This window comes from Athene noctua, chromosome 1 (genome assembly GCF_965140245.1).
Source record: "Athene noctua chromosome 1, bAthNoc1.hap1.1, whole genome shotgun sequence".
NCBI lineage: Eukaryota > Metazoa > Chordata > Aves > Strigiformes > Strigidae > Athene > Athene noctua.
Window position 1 is genome coordinate 117,031,173 of NC_134037.1, and position 20,087 is coordinate 117,051,259.

The 20,087-nt window shown below is 52.0% G+C and overlaps 1 protein-coding gene across 7 annotated transcripts in view; it reads right to left on the reverse strand.

Moving 5' to 3' along the window:
* Positions 1–16,042, reverse strand: part of PPP2R5D (protein phosphatase 2 regulatory subunit B'delta) — a 30,520-nt gene extending 14,478 nt beyond the window's left edge. The window contains exons 1-11 of one of the 7 annotated variants that reach the window (XM_074899738.1): positions 15,927–16,042; positions 14,939–15,022; positions 14,316–14,324; positions 8,094–8,229; positions 6,700–6,875; positions 6,218–6,328; positions 4,341–4,433; positions 3,734–3,864; positions 3,271–3,330; positions 2,402–2,510; positions 1,493–1,546 (exon numbers count right to left, since the gene is read on the reverse strand). In XM_074899738.1, coding sequence (XP_074755839.1) covers positions 1,493–1,546; positions 2,402–2,510; positions 3,271–3,330; positions 3,734–3,864; positions 4,341–4,433; positions 6,218–6,328; positions 6,700–6,875; positions 8,094–8,229; positions 14,316–14,324; positions 14,939–15,022; positions 15,927–15,953 — 990 coding nt within the window. In that variant the 5' untranslated portion in view covers positions 15,954–16,042. Of the gene's footprint in view, positions 1–1,492; positions 1,547–2,401; positions 2,511–3,270; positions 3,331–3,733; positions 3,865–4,340; positions 4,434–6,217; positions 6,329–6,699; positions 6,900–8,024; positions 8,230–13,487; positions 13,489–14,315; positions 14,325–14,938; positions 15,023–15,451; positions 15,601–15,926 lie in introns of those variants that run through there. The other 6 variants (XM_074899651.1, XM_074899567.1, XM_074899387.1 and 3 more) reach the window with 6 other exon arrangements.
* Positions 16,043–20,087: the final 4,045 nt, after the last annotated feature.

Below are 20,087 nucleotides of genomic sequence, written 5' to 3' on the forward strand. Positions count from 1 at the left end.
ATCTCTTAGTGCATTCAGAGCCTTCCTGATTCACAAGCCCTGTAATTCTTCAAGACTTCAACAACCCCCGTCATCTCAGGAGTCTGTTCAAAACCTTCACAAGCAGGATGCTTGAACAGGACACAACCTGTGGCAATATGGCCTTGGTATGTCTAGTTGAGACCCAATGCGACACTCACTGAAGGTAATTAAATTGGGTCATCCCACTGCTTTTCACTAGCACCAAACAAGACCTGGGTCTCTTATCCAGAGGCCACTAACCCCTTACCCCGGAAGCAATGACAAGTTTTAGAGCTTTGCTATTTGAATAAGCTACAAAATGAATCCTGGAAATATTGACAGATTTCTATTTATCTCTTCTCCCTCACCGTACAGTAAGTGCTTTGGCAGGAGGCGGTTGGGCTGGATGTCAGCCACAGGAAGTATTCAGTATGATCAGGAAGCTACTTTACGCAGTCTGTTTCAGAGCAGGCTTTTGGGAACACGGGAAATGGAGGACCCACATTTAAAGGAAAAGCTGGGAGGTCTGCTTTAGTATTGCTGGTGTCATAGCTAAGGAGCCAGAAAACTGACAACAGCTGACCAGCTTCCACCGAGCACAGTCAGGCTCACCACGAATGCACGCATTTCAGCCAGAGAACAGAACGACCTCAGCTAGCGTTACTCATTAAAATGCTCACACTTTCTGGGGCTCCCTGCTACAGTGACACAAGCACACGTTCTTTGGCCATCTGCTGTTTTGAGGCTGTGCAGCTCAGCTCTGTAGAAGACATTTCCTGGCCTGCGGTGGGTGGAGAAACACTTGTCTCCTGCTTGCACCCTCTGCCAAGCCGGCATATAGCCTGGTTAACACTGCAGGTCTGCAGAGCCAGTAATTGGAATATGTAAGATACCATCTACACTGCTCGCACATTTTAAAATCTGCTGTTTCCCAGCAATACATCCTAAAGGCAAATGTATCTACAAGACAACACCATGGAGGTAGCAAACTGATACTTTCATCAGGGAACAGGGGCTTGCCTAAGTAGACGTTTGGGTCCCACGTTCCTAACCTCATCCCTACAGTTTTTCAGCCAACTCCAGCAGTCTGGAGTGAACTCTTACTATCTGAGTGCCCCCCCCCCCTCCCCCAGCTTATGCTGGTTCCATCAGATATTAGGTGGCCATGTGTTTTGTCTCTGCAGTATCTGTCACTAGCTGAAAGCTCTGCCCTGAAAGGACAGCTTGGTATAGTTTTCCTTCTGCTACATCAAGCTCTGAAGCACAAAGAAAGACTATAGCCCACTTTCCGGAAGCTTTCAGGAGAGAATGCTAAAGGCTAGCACATAAGCAGTATGGCCCTTTCTCCCCACAGGATATCAGGCAAACCCAGTAAACAATCCAGTTGACTTCCAGCCTCTTTAGCCTTTTTTCATCCTTGATGTACTCTTGAGGAAGCCATGAAGCTTTTTGGGACTTGACTGACACGCAAAGGTTAAGCAAGGTTACTCACCGGCTCTGTCAAGCTGCTGTCTTTCTCCAAGAACTGTACAACACAGTATGCCAACTGTAGGAGAAAAAACATGGCAAGATTAGAGCTTCCCCAAGTGTACCTTAGAATAAAGTGCCACCACCACCCTAGTCTGGAAGTCACATTATGCCCTCCACAACGTGTATGATGAGCAGCTAGTTGCAGCTCCAAATGAATCCAGTTCTTCTGATGGCAAGTGAAAGCTCTAAGACCATGAAGGCAGGGTCTGAGCTCAGGGACATTTGTGCAGCATAAAGGATAAAACCTGAGCTACCTAGAGCAGTGCACAGCTAATACATTTAAATGCAAGCACAGCTGCACACATGGGAAGTAACAAACCCGGCTATCACAAAGCCCTGCCCCTAAAAACAAGGCTGGGAGAACAGACATCACTGCTCAGTACCCATACTTTTTCACTTCCTAGACCAAGTCCTGATCTTCTCTACTCTTCTATTATGTATTCTGAATTGCAAGAAATTAATCTCTGTACTGCCTAGCACACTGACTTCTCTGCCTGTCTCAGCAGTTGACACACCACACACAGAGGGTGACGACTGCAGCTCAGAATTTTACTTCTCTGGTTTCAGCAGGGCCCCAATATTTCACGAACTTCCAGCACAGAAAGGCAAAGCAGGCCATAGCACTAAGTCACCAGGAAATGGCAGGATACCCTCCTATCAGGCAAAAAGCACACATGTATATATACAGGCCCAGGCACTGCAAGGCTGGGACAAACCATTGCAGTCAGGGACTAGGGTGCAGCCCAAAACATCTCACAGCAAGAACTTTGTACAACACAGTAATGCAGCCCAGTGAATAGCTACAAGCAAACCTAGACAATGGTTTTTGCATGAACCACATTCTGCCCTGGGAACTTGAAGCACTTCTCACCTGTGGGTGGTAGACACTGAGAGACTTCACCTTGTGCAGTGGTAACAAGACTCTAATGAGGAACATCTTGTGCTCTTCCTTCAGAGGTAAAGCAAACCCATTGATTATACTGAGAAGAAACAAGAGTCTTGTTAACATCTTTACCCAACAGAAATATACTCTCTCTCACCTCAAAAGAGTCAGTGGCTTGCCCTAGCTTTCATTAGTCACTTGAGAAAGCAACCACCAGAAGTGGTATGGTCGCTGGGGCCCAACCTGCACACCACACCCAGTGAGAGTGTTTCCTCAGCAAGCACAGCAGGGAAATGCCTCTGATGGGGCCTGGGCTCTGCTCTGTCCTGTGCCAGACTGAGCCCACGCACACTTAAGCAGAACCTCTGGGGAAGGCCAGCACAGAGGCAGCCCAGTCCTTGAGGCAACCCAGTCCTCAAGGCTTGTACTTTACAGAACAGGAGGATGGTGGCATAAGAGAGGGCTGCAAACAGAAGGGTTTTAATGGTTGGACTAGATGATCTTCAAGGTCTTTTCCAACCTTGATAATTCTATGATTCTGTGGTAGTTTAAGCCATGGAGAGGATTGCTAAGGCTTCTCAGGGCTGTGAGGAACTCTTCTCTTTTATTGTCTGCTGAGGCAAGACTGTCTGCTGTGACTGGACTCAAACTCAAAAGGAGACGAATCTGGTAGGAGAAGGCTACCACTGCATTTATTGGCAGGCTGGAGAGTACTTTCACTGTGTGCTTCATCAGACTGAGATCCTCTGGAAGAGGTGGCTCCTGCAATAACTGCTGAAGGAAGGGACTGCCTGTTCACACCATGCTGACTGGGAGGTCTCACTCAGGCTCTCTGGGATTTCCAAAGGGGCCCTTACCTCCCCAGGATCTCCAGCAGCTCTGCAATCCCATTGTGATGCTCTGTTTCATAGATGAACCTAAAGAGAAGAAAAGAATGAGAGATCACAGCCAAATGCTGGATACAGTTTGATAAGCAAAAGGAAGGAAAAAACCCTGGAGATGGGGAGTTTCCTAGCAAATAACAGAAATCTGAGACAACTGGGTAAGGTGTAAGAGATAGAAGCAAATAAAGTCATGGTCCCCAGATCAGCTAAAGTTTGCAGGTCCCAACATTTGCTATGTGTGCTGAAGACAGCACTACCACACCTTCACTGCTTCTAAGCGCAGATGAATGCTATCCCTACCAAAGTAGCGTGACAAAACTGAGTCACTTAGCTAATCACAGTCTGGATCAGAGAAAATCACAGCCTAGAACCCCAAAGTTATCTCACTGGATTGTCCCACTCATCACTAGGCCAGTGGCACTAAGAAACATCTTACCTGTAAAATATATTGTTGATCTGCCGCCTCACATAGGCTCGCAGACCCAGAAACTTCCCGTAGATCCTGTGCAGAATAGTCTTTAGGAAATCTCGTTCTCTGGGGTCTTCACTGTCAAAGAGATCCAGCAGCTGTGGGGAGAGAAATTCAGTCAGTGTCTGCCTGTCTGGGCAAAGCCATCAGAAACACTGGGCACTGCTCCTGCTCAGCAGAAGTGGCGCTTTCAGCTGAGTGATGCCTTCCGCACCCTGAGCACAATGGTCACTTCCCTGAAACGTGCAGTCTCCTAGTCACAAGCCGGAACCATCAGCACTTCTTTAGTCTTTGGAAGCACAGTGATGGCCTGCACACTCTACAAAGCTGCATGTCCCTGGATTTCCCCTGCAAGGCTTCCAGTGCACCTCTCCAATGAGAGGAGAGTTCCATGGACTACAGCTCACACACACTATTTCCCCGCAGAAAATTCCAACTGCTAAAGTTAAAAAGAAAACCCACATCATCAAGCACCTGCTGACAAAGCTGGACTGCTTGCATAACACCTTTACCAAAATCTGCTGCATGTCCTCCATAAAGGTGGTGCACAGTGGGAGGGGCAACAATTACTTACGGATAGTACAAACTTCTGGTCAATGTATTTCTTGGCTACGTTTGGTTGAAAGTCAGGTGATTCCAGGAACCGGAGGAAGAACTCATACACCAGCTATGGGAGAGAAGGAGAGATCACTTAGAAATCCCTCCTGTCCTCTCACCAGTGTTTACTTCAGATTTTAAATGTTTTCCTTCTCCTTAAGGTCTGCAGGAAAGGATCAAAAGTCTGAATGGGAGCACAGAAAACACAGCAACCTGTGTTTCCTTACCCACAGGGATCAACTCAGCTGCCATTGCTCTGATGGGCAGGGCGTCAGTGGCACATGACTGCACAAGTCTCCATGAGATCTCATGACCTCAGGTCCCACCAAACACAACAGCAACCAACTCAGATGAAGACACTAGACCTGGTAAACTCTTCTCCCACCTTCAGCCCACATCTCTACAGAGAATCAAAACCTCCAGAGGCAAAGGCTCAGGCTTCATTGGAAGCCTTTGAGACACACCAAGGAAGAAAAGAAAAGCAGAGAAATAAAATGGGCCCCAGGAAAACATGTTGTGTCCTCTGCCTCCTGGGGACTGACTCCAGATTGGCTTGGTCCCACTAAACCATGCAAGCTGCATGCTGTGTCCCACTTGGACAACAAAGGGCAGCTTGCTTTAAGAAGGCTGCCAGTGCTGAAACAGCAACTTCTGGTCCTGCTGTCCTCCGAGAGGGACAAGTGCATTCCAGGGCTGACCCTGCCTAGTGCTTCCGAGGGACCACAAGGCCAAACAAGACTGGTGCGTCCCAAAGGTCTGACTGGAGTTGAAATAGCTATGGGGCCACCCATCCACAGGTAGGGCCCAGCTGCCAAGGACAGCAACACAGAGAAAACTGAGGTGATGACCAAAAAAACTCAGCACACACCTGCCACAAATCCATGCTGGCTGCTGCTGATTTAGGTCAGAAATAAATGCTTCCTAGCATTCGTAGCACTCTGGTGCTGAGGACACGCCATTTCTATCAACACTCACATCCCTGTGTCAACTGGAGCAGTAAGAAGTGATCAACCACTGCTGCAGAACTGCACTTTGTTTACTTCCTCTCCGTATTTTCTGCTTCATTCTGCAGTGCCTGGCTCTTGTTCTGTCTTTGCTTGACAACATGTCCCTGTGCAAGTGCTTGGGGAGACACCCATAAGCTTACCTCTTGACTTCCACTGCTGAGCTGTGCTGAAACATGCTCACTGTTGCTTTCATAACCCTCTTCACCTAGTTTGTCTTAAAGTCTGTTTCCCAGGACACACAGCCTAATGAAAAGATCCCTCTTTCTCCACTGCAGTTTCCTATCTTTTCTGGTCAAACATTTTCTCCCAGTTAACACAACTTAGTTATATCCAGCATACAGGAGACACGTCAGCAGGTGCCAGCACAAGTTTTGCTTTGGCACCACACAGTCCTCTTCCTCCATGTGCTTCCCAGGGAGCTGGGCAAGGAGAGGAGTGCTGAAGCAGACAGAGGTGCTGTCTCTGATGCTGCTGAAGCCCAGAGGATGAGGGCTCTTGAGCCTCTGGGAGGGACATTAACACCACTGCGGGGAATTGCTTCTTACATAGGCAATACGGCACAACTCTCACTCCCAGTAAAGTCTTCACTCCCGACCTACCTCAGGGCCACGTGGAACCATCTGCAGGTGAGTATTGCACACAGCTATATAGTCTGCTTCCAGGGAACCCCTGCTTGCCTACAAGCCACCTCTAACCCACGGATGGCAAGCCCGGTCTCTCCCCGTCCCCATACCAGCAAACCTTGCACGCTGGGGAAGCAGCCAGCGGCAGGGTTGGCAGGCTCCAGCACTACATGGACTTCCTGGAGATAAATTCACTAGATCTATATCCTCCCCCTCCTCCTCACCTGAAGGTGTGGCCAAGCAGCCTCTAATGTAGGCTCATCTTCCTCAGGGTCAAACTCCGCGCCTGTGGGATTGGATGATGGAGGGAGCGTCCGGAAGAGGTTCACTGAAAACTGATGTGAGTGAAAAGGTGTATGAATTACATCCCTGCTCCTCATGATAGCCCTCCCCATAGCAAATCCTTCACTGGATCACACTGATTTGACACAGCTGTGCCCACAAACAGATGCCTCTCTAGAGGCTGTAGGGTTACTAGCTGCATATGAAACCCACAAGTGCAGTCTGTGCCAGAGATAAGACCTTCCACCTCTCCCTACACTAGGCATTTGTCACTGTCCCCACCTTATCCTCTTTCTGAGGGTGGACAGGTAATAAGGAATGGGTAGGACTGGGGTCGAAATCCTAACAAATCCCTATCCCCTCCATGCTTCCGAAGAGTCCCTATTTCTTTGGCACACAATCATGTACTGGACCCATGCCCTACCATGATAACAGCTTCAGGATAGATGGCCTCAGTGACAACATCACGGTTGTGTGTGATGTATTCCACCATCTCGTTGAGACCTGCTCGCTTCACCTCCTTGAACTTCAGGTCACTGAGGGGGTCAGAGATGAAGTCAAAAAGCACACAGCACTGCCGCAGCTTCTGGATGAAAAGCTCTTCTCGTTCATGTGGAGGAGCATCTGTCAGAGAAAGCAGAGGTGTCTGTCCTCGGAGACAGGCAGAACATCTTCCTGGTTTGCCCAAGTACCAGTGTGGTTTGCTCCCTGTCCTGCACTCCCCTTTCTCCATCACAGTCCCCCATGAGCTGGTGGGCGAAGAGGAGGAGGTAGTGTTATCCCTGCTATGGAGATGGGACAGTGAAGGCAGAGGGATTGTAAGGCCTCTGGAGGAACTATCCCATAAGGGCAACTTCAAACATGGTGGTGGTTTTTGATCTCCTAAGCACTGATCCCTTCCTAGTGCAAGATATACTGGAAAAGAAACTCTCTTAACTAGCTCCCATCACAGACCAGCTGCAAAGGGAGCTGGGCAGAGCACACTGTAGGCTAACCCTCCTCCCACAGAGCAGCCCAAAAGAGGTGGAAAGCCCTGTATTAAGAGCATTCTCTTTCTGATATGTTGCCACTGGAAACTATGCACTGTTGACGCCAATCAGGCAAACTTACCACTTACTTGTAGAATGGCTGCTGAGCTGCAGGGCAGTTATCCTTCCTAAAAGGACTGCCTGTTTCTGTGAGCAATGTCAGTAATGGGTCTGGCTGAGTGACTGCTAAAAATGCTTTCGTCTTGTCCGCACTTAAGTCATGTTTAATTGTACCATTATGTGAACTAACTGCTAATGCTGGGTAATTGCCCTAATGTGGACAAGTTTGATAGTACTATCATAATTTTCAATGGAAACACAAGGAGGAGGAGGAGGCCTGGTTCTTTGCCAAGAACAAGTGGCTGTAGGAACCAAGAGCAGTCTGCACCAAGGTCTGTGCACTTCACCACCTTTCTGCACAACCTGCTGAAGAATCTGAGAAAATCCTAAGTACATATAAGCATGAGAGTTTAAATCACTTCAAATAGGAAGGTAAGTAGTGAAGTTTGCATTGAATACCTTCTTTTTCTTTTAGGCTATCCATCAATTCTCAACCTGCTGCCAAGTCAAGCACCTTTCCCAGAGCCATCCCTGCTGCAGTGCCCACAGAAGGTTAAAAGGACACTGCCAGGGTTGCTCTGGGAAGAGCCCTCACACCACCGCACTCTGCCTGGAAAATGCACTTGTCATGCAGGTCACCCTCACCCCAGAGCTTCTTTACCTTTAAGGGCTGGGAGCTTTTGCAGTTCCCGGTTTTTGCTCAGATTGAAGCGAGAAGAGCTGTGTCGGCGCTCCTTCTTCACGATCTGGGGTCCCCCTGAGTACTTAATCTTATTCAACTGGGTTGGTGGGGGAGCACTGTTACTGGGTCGCTTATTTGCAGTTGGCTGCTGCTGCTGCTGCGGCTGCTGTTGAGGCTGCGGCACCTGATGAGGGAGGAGAGTAAAACGACTTGTAAGATTTACCTACAAGCCTCACAAACAATCAGATACTGTTAGCATCTTCTTGAACTGAAGAAACCAGGCACATTTTTCACTGTCACACTTGCAGTTCAGTGCATCTCACCCACTCCTGCAGGCCTCTAGACCCATTAGTTGCATTTGCAGTATACCTGCAAAGTGAACATCAGTTTTACTCATATCTGTGAGGTATTGCAAAGACACCAGAGGCTCTCAGCATAGCGGGTGCTAGGGATATGGAAAGCAAAGCCATGCCTTGCAACAAGTTACATGAGTTTGTTGACAGAAAAAAGCAGAAATAAGAACTTTCTGCAGTCCAAGTAAAAACCTCAGTGTGCCACTGCCTCCAATTACAGCACTCTGTACAATGCAGCAAGCAAGTTTTGAAAACTAGCAAGTTGCTTCCTCACCCTTGTGCAGGGAACCACCTGTGAAAAAGCAAAGCAGTGTGTAATAAAGGCAAGGCATGATGGCCCTGGAAAGGCAATAGTGAAGACCACTAAATTCATTGCTGCATCCATAGACCAAAAGCTGCTAGTCTACAAACCACATAAACCACGTTAGGTCCCAGGTTGTGGCTTTCCCAAATCCATCCTGGCTACTCCCTTCAACTCCACCTTGTCTCAGCCTCACTGCTGTCTGGGCTTCTCCTGTCAATTTGCTTTTTCCACATCACCCGTTTTAGCCACACAAACTCTTCGCTTGCACTTTCCTCCAGCAGACATCCCCTCCACCTCATGCTTGTTAAACAGCACTTACAGAGGCACTTTCTTATTTTTAGCAGGTGACCAGAAACTCAAGCCAGTGTTAGCTCAGCTCAGCTCAGCTCTGCTCTGACTTTGCTGAAGCTCTGCTAGTTCAAGTCCCACTTGGGGCTCAATAACTGACCCTTTAACACCATGCTGACCCAACTCATGGAAAACTGAACATGGAAGAGAGCAATATCTCACCAGCAAGCCTATGGCAGAGGGCTCAGCTGGAGACAGAACTCAGCCTACTCTGGCTCTGTTGCCTCAGACCAGCCACACTCCCTTCCTCAGCTCTGTCACCTCCTTTCTGCTGGCACATGAAGCCACAGAGCTGCAGTGTGAACCTGTTTAGGAGACAACAGGGACAGTGCAATGGATAGCAAGCAGAGGTGGGTGGGTGAAACCTTTGGACCTTACCCCCTCCTTCCACCATAAACTCCCAGCTGCCACATAGAGCATAGCAGTACAAACACACCTCCCCAGAACACCAACCAGCAGGATTTTGAAGGAAAGCACCAGCAGTGCAGAAGCTCATCAGAGCTCTCCTCCAAATGAGATATGGCCAGTCTCTTCCTGTGAGGAGCAGCTGAGCTGCAGCTTACCCTGCACAGTACTTAACCTGAACAGAGTCCTAATGGTTTCCAAAGAGGTTCAGCACAGCACCACAGTACAAGAGCAAGTTACTGCACCTGCAACATGTGGGGAGGCAGCAAGGTAGGAATAGGGAAAGCTGCCTAGAGACACTACTCCACAGATCCTAAGTGCAAAGACACATTGTGAAAAATGGTGCCCAGCACAAAACACCAGTTGTTTTGTAAAGCCATTACTTTGAATCAGAAATCAGAAATATTTTGGTTCTGTTCTAGCTCTGCTTGAAGGAAAACTTAAGTGTTTCTGTTTCAAGCTCAGCCCCAAGACAAGGTAGGGCGAGACAAGATTTGAACACTTTTCAGTTTAAATTTGATCTGATTCCTTTCATGGAGCAGCACTGTCCCATGATGAGAGGAGGGAGCAAGATGAGCTTGTGATGAAAACAGCTCTGTCTGTCAGACAAAGCAGGCCCAGACTACAAATTAGAGGCAATGTATCCTGAAAAGCGGTCTCTCTTTAGTTAAATCAGGCTGAATCCTTGCTGGCAGCCTTCCAAGAGTGAGAAGTTAATTCCTCAGCCTGAACATTTGGATATCAAGGCAGCATGAGCCACTCAAATGTTGTCCAGATGCTTTCAGGAAGGCTAGTCCGCTACTCTGCATCACTCTCCTTCCACAGGGAAGAAGGGAAAAATCTGAATGCTGAGCCACTGCAGAGAAAAGATTATACAGAGAAAAATAAAAGATGCATTGGCAGCCTCACAGGTAACACTGAGAGAAGCAGGACACATATATTTTCCCAGCTGACAGGACATGCCTGTGCACTCCCCACCCACTCAAAAATGTCATGGGCAAATGTTCTGAGCATGGCGTGTGTAATGCATGCTAACAGGCTGTGGCCACACCGCTTTCATCAGGGGTCTGGAAAAGTCTTTGCTACCAGATTCTACAGCCTTCAACAGCTGGCAGGAAGAGAGACAAAACACAGCTTCAGGTTTAGTTGCTAGTTATTTAAGAAACAGACATATACATGCAAAAATCACGCAGCCAAGTTAGCTAGAGAAAATTTGATGATGGAGGAAGTCAGATATACTGTTACACTGCAGTGCTCAGAGGGTTTCAGAATGAATTGCTTCAAGTTGAATACTTGCTTCCAGGAGGTGCTTCCTGTGGCAGGCCTGCTGTCCCTCTGCCTTCAACACCTCCTACCTTGGCCACATGAACCAGAAGAGGCTTGTTTTAAGTTTCCTAACACTTTCTTTTCTGAAGTTTCCATCCCTGAAAACACAGCAGACTGCTAAAACTGAAAGCTTTTCTCTCAATGCACAGATATCAACCTCACAGACTCTTTCCCCAACATCAGTATCAGCTGGCCACTACACGGCTGCAGGCACACATCTACCTGATCGGGTTCAGCCCCTTGCTGACAGGCAGGGCTCACAGCACCACGGCAAAGCTGGCTGCTTGGGAGACAGTGTTTGCCAGCAGTTGTTATGCTGCACGAGCTGAAGCTACTGGAGAACAGCAGAAAGCTGTTCGCCCAAGCACGGTGTGGCAGCCCCACCTTTCCCACTGTGGTGGAGCAGCTACTCGTGCCAAAGGAACAGACCAGCCCCAATCACAACTGCATTCGAACTCCAATCACAACGTCCCTGGCTTCATAGCACTTCCTCCCCACCGGTTCCCACCACCTCTCCTCCTTGCTAGGAACTTGCCTGCACAAGTCAACAAGCCCCAGGCCCTGGGCTTACCCTGTGCCATTTCTCTTCATCCCGGGCTCTCAGGGAGAGACCCTTTTTCCCCAGCCACCCTGAGCTGTGTCAGCTTCTCTTCTGGTCTCCTATCCATGCATGACCCCACCTCCGCAGGCACGCCTACCGCGGCGGGGTGCATAGCCACTTGGAAAGCCCTTCTGCTTTACTGGTCCCTTGAGCATCCCCCGCTTGCTAAGCTTCTCAGCCCAGATCTGCTCTCAGCTCCTCCTCCTCCGATGACTCTTCCCATCCCTCAAGTCAGTACCTGCTCTCTTTGTCTGCTGTTACACAGCTTCCCTATTAAAATCAAGCGCTCTGCCTCAGAAGTAACATCACCACACTGCCTCTGAATAATGAACTCCAGGTACTGCGGTAACAAGCCCCATGGAGATATCCGCAAAACACGTAATACAGCAGCTGAGTGAAAAGGAGCACCCTCTCCCAGAGCTGCAAATCTCATCAGTGAAGGCTCCAAGCTGCCCTTGAGGCTGCAGAGCAACTCCTCTATTTTACTGCTGCTGCTAATCCCTGTTCCCACTTCCAGGTCATTAACTCTCTTCCCCACCCAGCTGCCTCTCCCTGTCTTTCTGGCCAGGAGGAGTAACTCTTTCTCATCCTCTCATTTGACACAGCCTTGATCTCTGACATTATTTAATTTTTCTCCTTAAATAGCCATGCAGAAATTTTCTCCATTCATATCTTCTTCATCATGCATGTTCCAGAGAGAATGAACTAAACAAACCTTTTATTTCCCACTCCCTGCTCTTACGTTTTCTCCATTGCTTCTGTCTCTTCCTCAGCAAACTCCCCACACCCCCACAGCCAGGGGCTGGCCAAGTTTTGCTGGCTCTTCACCTCAGATAGCTTCACCCTAAGACAGGCATCTAAAAGAGCACTGCACTACCCCTGTACTTATGAGGGAACTCAAACACTTGCCTTCCCTTGTGGGGATGCATCTGCTTTTGAACATATCAGCCCTTCCAGATCAGCTCCACTAAAAGCTCCTTTGCTGCAGAGAACAAAGCACTATGTTTAAGGGTTTCTGGACTGACTCCTACCCTCTTCATCTCCCTTCACAGAGATCCTCATAGGAGGTCCTCTGCTGCAATTGCTCAGATCTGTCAAACCATAGCTGCTCTTCAACAAGCTTTACTCATTCCACCAGCCTGACAACTTGCCTGCAAAACAAGTTACGACTTTCTGGTACCAGGATAAATTAGGGCTGAGTCCTGCCCTGCTCCTTGGAGCATGGTGTGACAGGAAAGTGCATACTTGAAAAGGGCTACCCAAATGCTGCTCTCCTGCTACAAGACCATTAAGCATCTACTGAGATATGAAGACAAAAGAAAATTCTCTTTAGTGCACACAACTTTCACCCTAGAAAAGGCAACCAACCAACCATAACTCCCTGGAGGAATTTATGGGACACAAAACTCTCACAATGGCAGCAGAGGGATCCAGGCTAGGGTCAGCCCATCAACCCCACCAGACAATACCAACTCCTGGTGTTTCATGAGTCAAACCACCTCCTGCTTCTGACACAAAGAAGGAGTCTCACTCCCAACACACATTACCTAATTCCTCATGGTTCCCCAATGTGAAAGTCAAAATACCTTTCTGTGCTTCCTGAAGAGCAGGAAAATCGCATTCAAACTGGCATACATTTCTTCTTATCAAGCAAAGAGCTCTCTTCCATTCTGCAGCAGAGCAGTCCAGAGACAGGAAAGCACCAAGAAAGAATAAACTTCACTGCAAACTCAACAGGGAAAGGGAGAAGAGACCTGTGGCAGTGCACACTGCAGAGGTGTCTGCTTTCTGTTCTGCTCTCTGTTCCTATGATCAAAGGAGACCCAGCCTTCCATCTTAAAGAAGGGCTGGATTTTGTTTGGAGTATGAGGAAGTGGCTGGGTATGTTTTGTGGGAGGGAAGGTTAAGACGCATCACTTCTAAGTTTCTTCTGCACCCAGGCACAACCAGACATTATCTGCTGTTTCAGGTCACAGAAGGAAGCTTGTAGCCTGCACTATTCTTCCTTTCTTATACACCACTTGTAATCAGGAGAGCAGTGCCACAGCCCACTGAGGAATTGGGTAGGGACATCAGAGTGCTCTGCTTTGATAGCTATCCGTCACCCTCACACTGCAAGGCTCAGGCTTTCCTTCCTCTTCCCAGAGCTGTGAACTCAGCAGACAAAGAGTGCCAAATAAATAAAATGTAAGCCTAACCCCAGGATGCCAAGGCAGGAGCTCTCTCACTTCCTCGGAGTTGTCAGACAGCTCTCCCAGCAAGCTGTTTTCAGCTGTACACACAACATAAAATGGGCAGAGGCCAACACCAGGATGGGATATAAAAAGAGGATCTACAGAACTGCTACCTGCTCCAAGGCAAACAAACTCAGTTTCTGATTCCTTGCTGGCCACATGGCAGGTTAGGCATGAGCACAGCTTGGATCCTGAAACCGAGTGGCAAGCAGTAAGGATATTTTCTGAGGCTCTGCAACACAGATCTGTGCTTTGAAGGAGACTTTAAAATAACCTTATTTTTACTACAACCACCCCACCGAACTACAGATTTCTTCCTAGTCTTCATTAGACTTACACACCTCTATCCCAGATCCTCCAAATTACAAGTGCAACATGTTTGAGACAAGACTTGAGCACACAAGCTTCTATGGACAAAGAAGTGGCATGGCTTGTTTGCCAAATTGCATTATTAAAAAAAATAAACCACGCACATATACATGCTTCCTTGAACACACGTACAGCACTCTCAAAATCCACAAGCACACTGTCTGAGTGCCAGATAAACCCCACTGTACCAGAAAAGTTACAGTTTACCCCAATTTTTCCTAATTCTCAGCACAGCTTATCACATCATCACATTCTACTGAGGCCATTCTAACACATCTAGCTTGACAGCACCAAAATTGAGTGAAAGAGACTCTGCATAGCTGGGAATACAGACTGTGCCTTCTTGTGAGTAATGTTGTGTTCAAGCAACAAGGCTGTTATATCAAAGGAGAACCATTTAATCTCTAGCAGCTTACCTCTATTGTTTCAGATGTCCTATCCATTACTTCCTAAACTCACTTCCCCAGAAAATACCTCAGAAGCACACATTCCTTTTCTATTGCTTCTCACTACTCTCCCACTCTGACACAAGGTGACAACAGAGTTTATCACGCTTTGCTCTGACAGGGGCAAGGAAGCTGCTCCCATCTGTCAGACTTCCTCCTTCTGGATAACGGTGGCTCTTCCCTCCCTGCAGCCAACTTTACCACGCTCTGCCCACCTCTGTGAGCAGCGCTTGCCATCAGCTTTGTGTCAAACCTCTTTTTGCAGGGCTGTAGGGTATGAGACTCATCCTGTCCCTTCCACAGCCATCATTCTCTTTGGTCCAACTTTCAAGGGGAACTAACTTCACCTTAACTTTAGTCTTTGCTACCATCTTCTCCAGTTCCTTAAGATCCCAGCGACATATGTTATCTGGTAGAGCAGCCTGAAGTAGCTAGAATGAAAGATGTTATTCCTCCTCAAAGATGAGTCGCACAAGCACGCTGCTGTATCCAAGGTGAAAGCCTTACCTCTTCCGAATTGTCTGCCCCACCATCCTTCGCACTACTGCTGCTGCCAGGCTTCGTGGTGCTTTTGGTAGACTTCGGAGACTCCTGGAACAATGAAAACACGTTTAGGGAAAATTTTGCCTTGTGCAGAATTCTAGCATCTCTTTGCAGAGTTCAGCCGTGCACCACCACAGACCCACCCCACCTCCACGCCCGCAGCCAGCCCTGCTGCAGGTGGCAACTCCAGCCCTCTTCCCGGAGAAGGGCACCCCGAACCGCTCCCGGGGCCGCGGGCCCAAGCCAGAGCCGTGCTGGCACATCCCGCCCCTGTCAGCAGAGGCTGACCCCGGCTGGACACCTTGCGGGTGACAGGCCCCGGCGTCCACCCAGCCCGGGCCGGCCCTTCCCCGGGGCGCGGCCCCGCCGCTGCCCACCCGAACGACACGGCGCCGGGCACCCACAGCCCCGGCGGGCACAGGGCACGGCCCGGCCCGCCCGCACCGGGCGGCGGCAGAGGCGGATCCGGGACCCCACCCCGCCTGGCGGGCACAGAGCGGGCAGCGCGGCGGGGCCGGGACGCGGGTGGGGCCGTACCTCCCCCACGGGGGGCATGGCGGGGGAGGGGCGGCCGTGCGCCCGCAGCCCCCGCGACCTCCTGCCGCCTCCCGAGAGCGCGAAGCGGGCCGCAGCCCGCCCCCCCACCCCACCCCCCCCCCCCCCCCGCTCCCCCGCCGGGCTCGCGCGGGGACACCGGTACCGGCACCGGCGGGCGCCCCTCCCCCCGCCCGGCGCGCGCCCCCGCCGCCCTCCTGCACCACCCGCCCCGCCCGCCCCGGGCGCGCGCCCCCGCCCCCTGCCGGCCGCAGCCCCGCGCGCGCGCGCGCGCGCGCCCCCGCCCGAGGGCCGCGCCGAGGGAAGGCCGTGGCGGGGAGGGCGGCGGGAGCGAGCGGGCGGCCGGTCGGTCACCGGGCCGCGCGGGGGCACCCCGGCCCGCTGCCGCCCGCCGCACCTTCTCCTTCTTCAGCTTGTAGGGCATGGTGAGCGCCGGGCCCCAGCCGCTCCGCGCCCTCCGCCGCCGCCGCCTGCGCCCGGGCCCGGCCGCAGCGCCCCGCTCCCATTGGGCCAGCCGTGCCGGCCTGCCTAGCAACAGCCTCCGCGGCCGCCGCGCGGCGCTGACGCAAGGGCAGCAGATTTTTCTCATTGGTGAAACCGCGCACCGGCGCTGGGCACGCCCCCCTGGGGGCGGGGCGGGGCTGCGGGCGAGCGGGTCTTCCGGGGCAGCGCCGTCAGCCTTCGCCGTCTACGGTGGGGTCTGGGTCTAGGGCTGGCCTCGGTCACGGCTCCGGCTCGGGTGGATTGGGGACGCCGGGGCCCGGAGGTGCCCCCCCCCACTCCCAGGGAAGGGGACGTGCGAGCAGGGGCAGATCTCCACATGAGTCCCGGCGGGGAGGCGCCGAGCCGCTGCTCGGGGCTCCCGGGTCCCTTATGCGTGCACATGCCTCCCGCAGGGCGGGAGTACAAGTGGCGGGGGTCCTTCTCTTTCTCCTGCCGCGTCCTGCGCAGCTCCCTCCTGCATCGCTCGGGGTGGAAGAGCCCCAGCTGCCTGAGCTGGCCCCAGGGGCTGTGCCCCTTCTTTGCGGGGCAGGTGCTTGTTGGGGCTCTGAGGCACGGCTTTGGGAGGCTGTTGGTGGAAATAACCTCCAACAGCCTGCAGACATTGTCTTCAAGCTGATGTTCAACGTGGGGAAAAGTAACCAACGGGCAGGAAGCTGCTCTCAAGTTCATGGACCTGAGCAGGACCTGCTGGCAAAGGGCCACCCTGTTAAGGCTTGCAATGCCTAGAGGATCTAAGGTCAGTGCAAAAGTTTATTGCCAACATGCCTAAGATGGTGACTGCTGGCCTGTTGCAAGAGGTGCAAGAGCTCCCATCTACTTTAGCCAAGCTGGTGGTAAGGATCGCTCTGGCTTCAAGCAGGTGAAGCTTTTGCCTACAGCCTGCATTTTAGTGTGCACTGTGGGCCTGTTACTGGGAAACCCATACTGGGTCCACAGTCCTACACAGCCACTCTGCACAGGGTGCACTCTCAGGCACATCAGCGGGGAGCAAAGGGAGGCACTGGGATGTGTCAGAGGTGCTTCAGCAGGAGCACAATCTTTTCAAAGTCATCAGGTGAGCAAACCTGGCATGGCACATGGGGGAAAAAAATTCCCTGAGACTGTTATAAAAAGATCTGTCCAACAGCTTACTGTCAGCGTGCTTATCATCATCATTGGCTTCACAGCCACTAACACTCAAGAGATTCCCCAGGAGCATAGCGAGGCCCTGGTTGCTGTTGTCCCTTTCCTCTGTCATGCGTGAGTGGCCGTAGCCAGAGCACTGGCACAACCATCTGGGTGCTTCTTAGCAGGGCAGTATGCCAGTGTGAGGCGGTAAAAACCTTTTGCTTGAAGAGTTTGTGGCTATCACCGTTCCCTCTCATAAGTTGTCATACTGAATTCTGGATTGTCTTTCTTTGCAGCTCCTCTGTTGACTGGTCCTAGAGGAGCTCAGCTTCACCAAGCTGCTATTTGGCCCCTGAACTCCCGGTGCCAAGCAGCTGGTGTTCAGGCCTCATTTTCCTGAACCTGCCAGTAGAAGAGTTACATCCCTCTGCCTCAGCTGCTCAGCAGCTGTTTTTTCCAGCAGGAGCCCTGCACATCCAGTGCAAGCACATGAACAGCAAGATCTACCCTGTGCCAGTCTCAATTTCCAACCTAGTCTTGGTTGTGAAGGCTGTGCTTGCCCAGAGTAGGGAGTGTTGCAAAGAGCAAAACTAGTTTTTTCCAAGCTTGCCAAAGAGCTCTGGATGAGGTTTTGCCAGAAAGCCCTTTACTGCCACCTGCCCAGCCTCTCACCCCATGACACCTCAGGGTCCAGCCCTCCAGCAAACCCCAGTTGCTGAGCAAACCACGACTGAAGCTGCTGGCAGCACTCCCCCCACAGCCAGAGTTGGGGACTCCCTCCCAGCTGCCATCTCCATGGCAGCAGATGCATGATAAGGAAGGGGGACTGTGATGGCTCCAGGGTGTGGGGTCTTCAGCCTAGGGCAGGCAGTGAAAGGGCTTGTGCGTCGTTCTAGCTGTTGTCCCCTCTTGCTCCCTGAGCAGCACAAGTTGTGGACCTCAACTCTCCAGCTGCTGCTCCAAGGGCTCTTCTAGGCCAGCTCAAGTATTTGACCTTTCAGCTGGGAGGATGGGTCTAGGCTGTGGCTACTGGTGGTTCTGAGGAGCTTGGAGGAGCTTTTTCGGAAACGACTGGCCAGCTGCTGCTGCAAAGCTGCAGGAGAAGAGGAATCTTGACTATTCCTGCCCACTGTGCCTCACAGCCATCCTGGCTGCTCGCCCTGTCACCCTACCTCAGTGGTGGGTAGGTGGCTGCTGCCGGCACTTGCCAGACCTTGGCATGAGCTGCACCAGGAGTCAAACCCGAGGCAGGAATGCAGGAGGGGTGCTGGGGGCCGTGAGGGGGCACAGAGGACTGGGGGTGCCTGGTTTCAGTTAGGGACCCCCCAGTCTTGCTTGAACCACCCCCCCACCCCACCCCCAAGCTGTGCTGCCCTCAGGCATGGTGGAGGTGCCCTCTGACCCCAGGACCGTCATGGTGTTGGGGAAGATGGGCTTCCAGCTGGGGCTGCTGCTAGCTCACAGTGCCTACTGAGAGATGTATGAGGCTGAAGCCCCCCAACTGTGGCACAAGGTGGCCATCAAGGTCATCTCCAAAAGGAAGGCGTTGGAGGAAGACCCCGGGAAGCTTCTGCTCTATCAGATGCAGGCAAGGTGAGCAGGAGGCATTTGCAGGGGGCGGGGGGGGGGCTCCTGAGCATCATGAAATGCTGCGGGGCGAGAGAGGGCAGTGGAGGTTCCCTGGGGCATCGGGGGCTACAGGGGGAAGGGGGAGCATCCTTTGGGGAGCTTCATGGTCAACGGTGCTACTGGGAGACTCAATGGGGCAGGGACATCGGAGGGGTCAAAGAGGCAGGGAGTGGTTGGAGGAGTCCGTGGGGTAGGGGGGCATTGGGAGCACCGGGGAGCAATGGGCGGGGATTCAAAGGGGCAGGGAGCTATTGGTAGTGGGAGTTTCAGGAGGATGGCAGCCGTGGAGGGCACTTTGTGGGGAGCTGCCAGTTGTTAGGGGAGCATTGGTGGGAAAAGAGGCGGGGGTGCAAGGCAAAGAGGGGCCAGAGGGGGGCAGGCCTGTCCCACTTTGAGCCCCTGCTGCCCACAGGTCTCGAAGGGCTTGTGCTACGAGCACCTCATCACGCTGTACCAAGGCATGGAGATGAGGACGGGCTTCCACCTCCTCATGGAGCTGTCCCCCCTCGGCAAGCTCTCCGACGCAGCGAGGGCTCTGCAGGGTCCCCCCAGCCACGCTTCCAGGAGGATCATTCCTCCCAGCCCAGGCACTGTAGGGCCTCCTGGAAGCCTCTTTGCCTACACACCTCTGCCTGCTGCACCGCACCCTTACTTACAATCCCTCCACAGATGCTCCACAGCTCCCAGTTCAAGCCCTTCTCTTCCCAGAGGAGACCCCAGACCCTCATCTACCCACAGATCCCTCCTTGGCCCCTGATCCCCCCCCACTGGCTGCCATCTGTCCCTGCCTGCCCCCAGCACATGCTGTTTCTCCCCCACGGGGACTTGAAGCTGGAAAACCTTCTCCTCGACAGTGAGGACATGAAGGTCTCCACCTTCTTCAGGAGGGTGGCCCTGCAGGATGCCAGTGGGTAGTCCCTCAGAGCCTCCCCACATGTGGGGGCTGCCAGCCAAGGCAGCACTGAGCCAGACTTTCTGCAGGTCCTATGTTTACTCCTTGTTCTGAGATCCTGCTGGTGCAGTCCTACTGCCTTCCTTCCTGGCAGATCTCTGGAGCACTGGGGTCATCCTCTATGCCTGCTCCTGGGCTTCATGCCCTCCAATGCCACCAACCTGCGGCGCCTCCTGTGCCAGACCCAGCAGCTTCTTCCACCCCATCTTCCCCCGAAGGCAGCCCCTGCCCCAGGACTGCAAGGTCCTGCCAAGTACTTGGCACCCACATGCAGTTTTGGGGCCCCTCAACTTCAGGGGGTTGCTAATAAAAGCCTTGAACCTTCATTTGGCTTCCTCTTTCCTGGCAGAGCTCCCATCGTGGAGA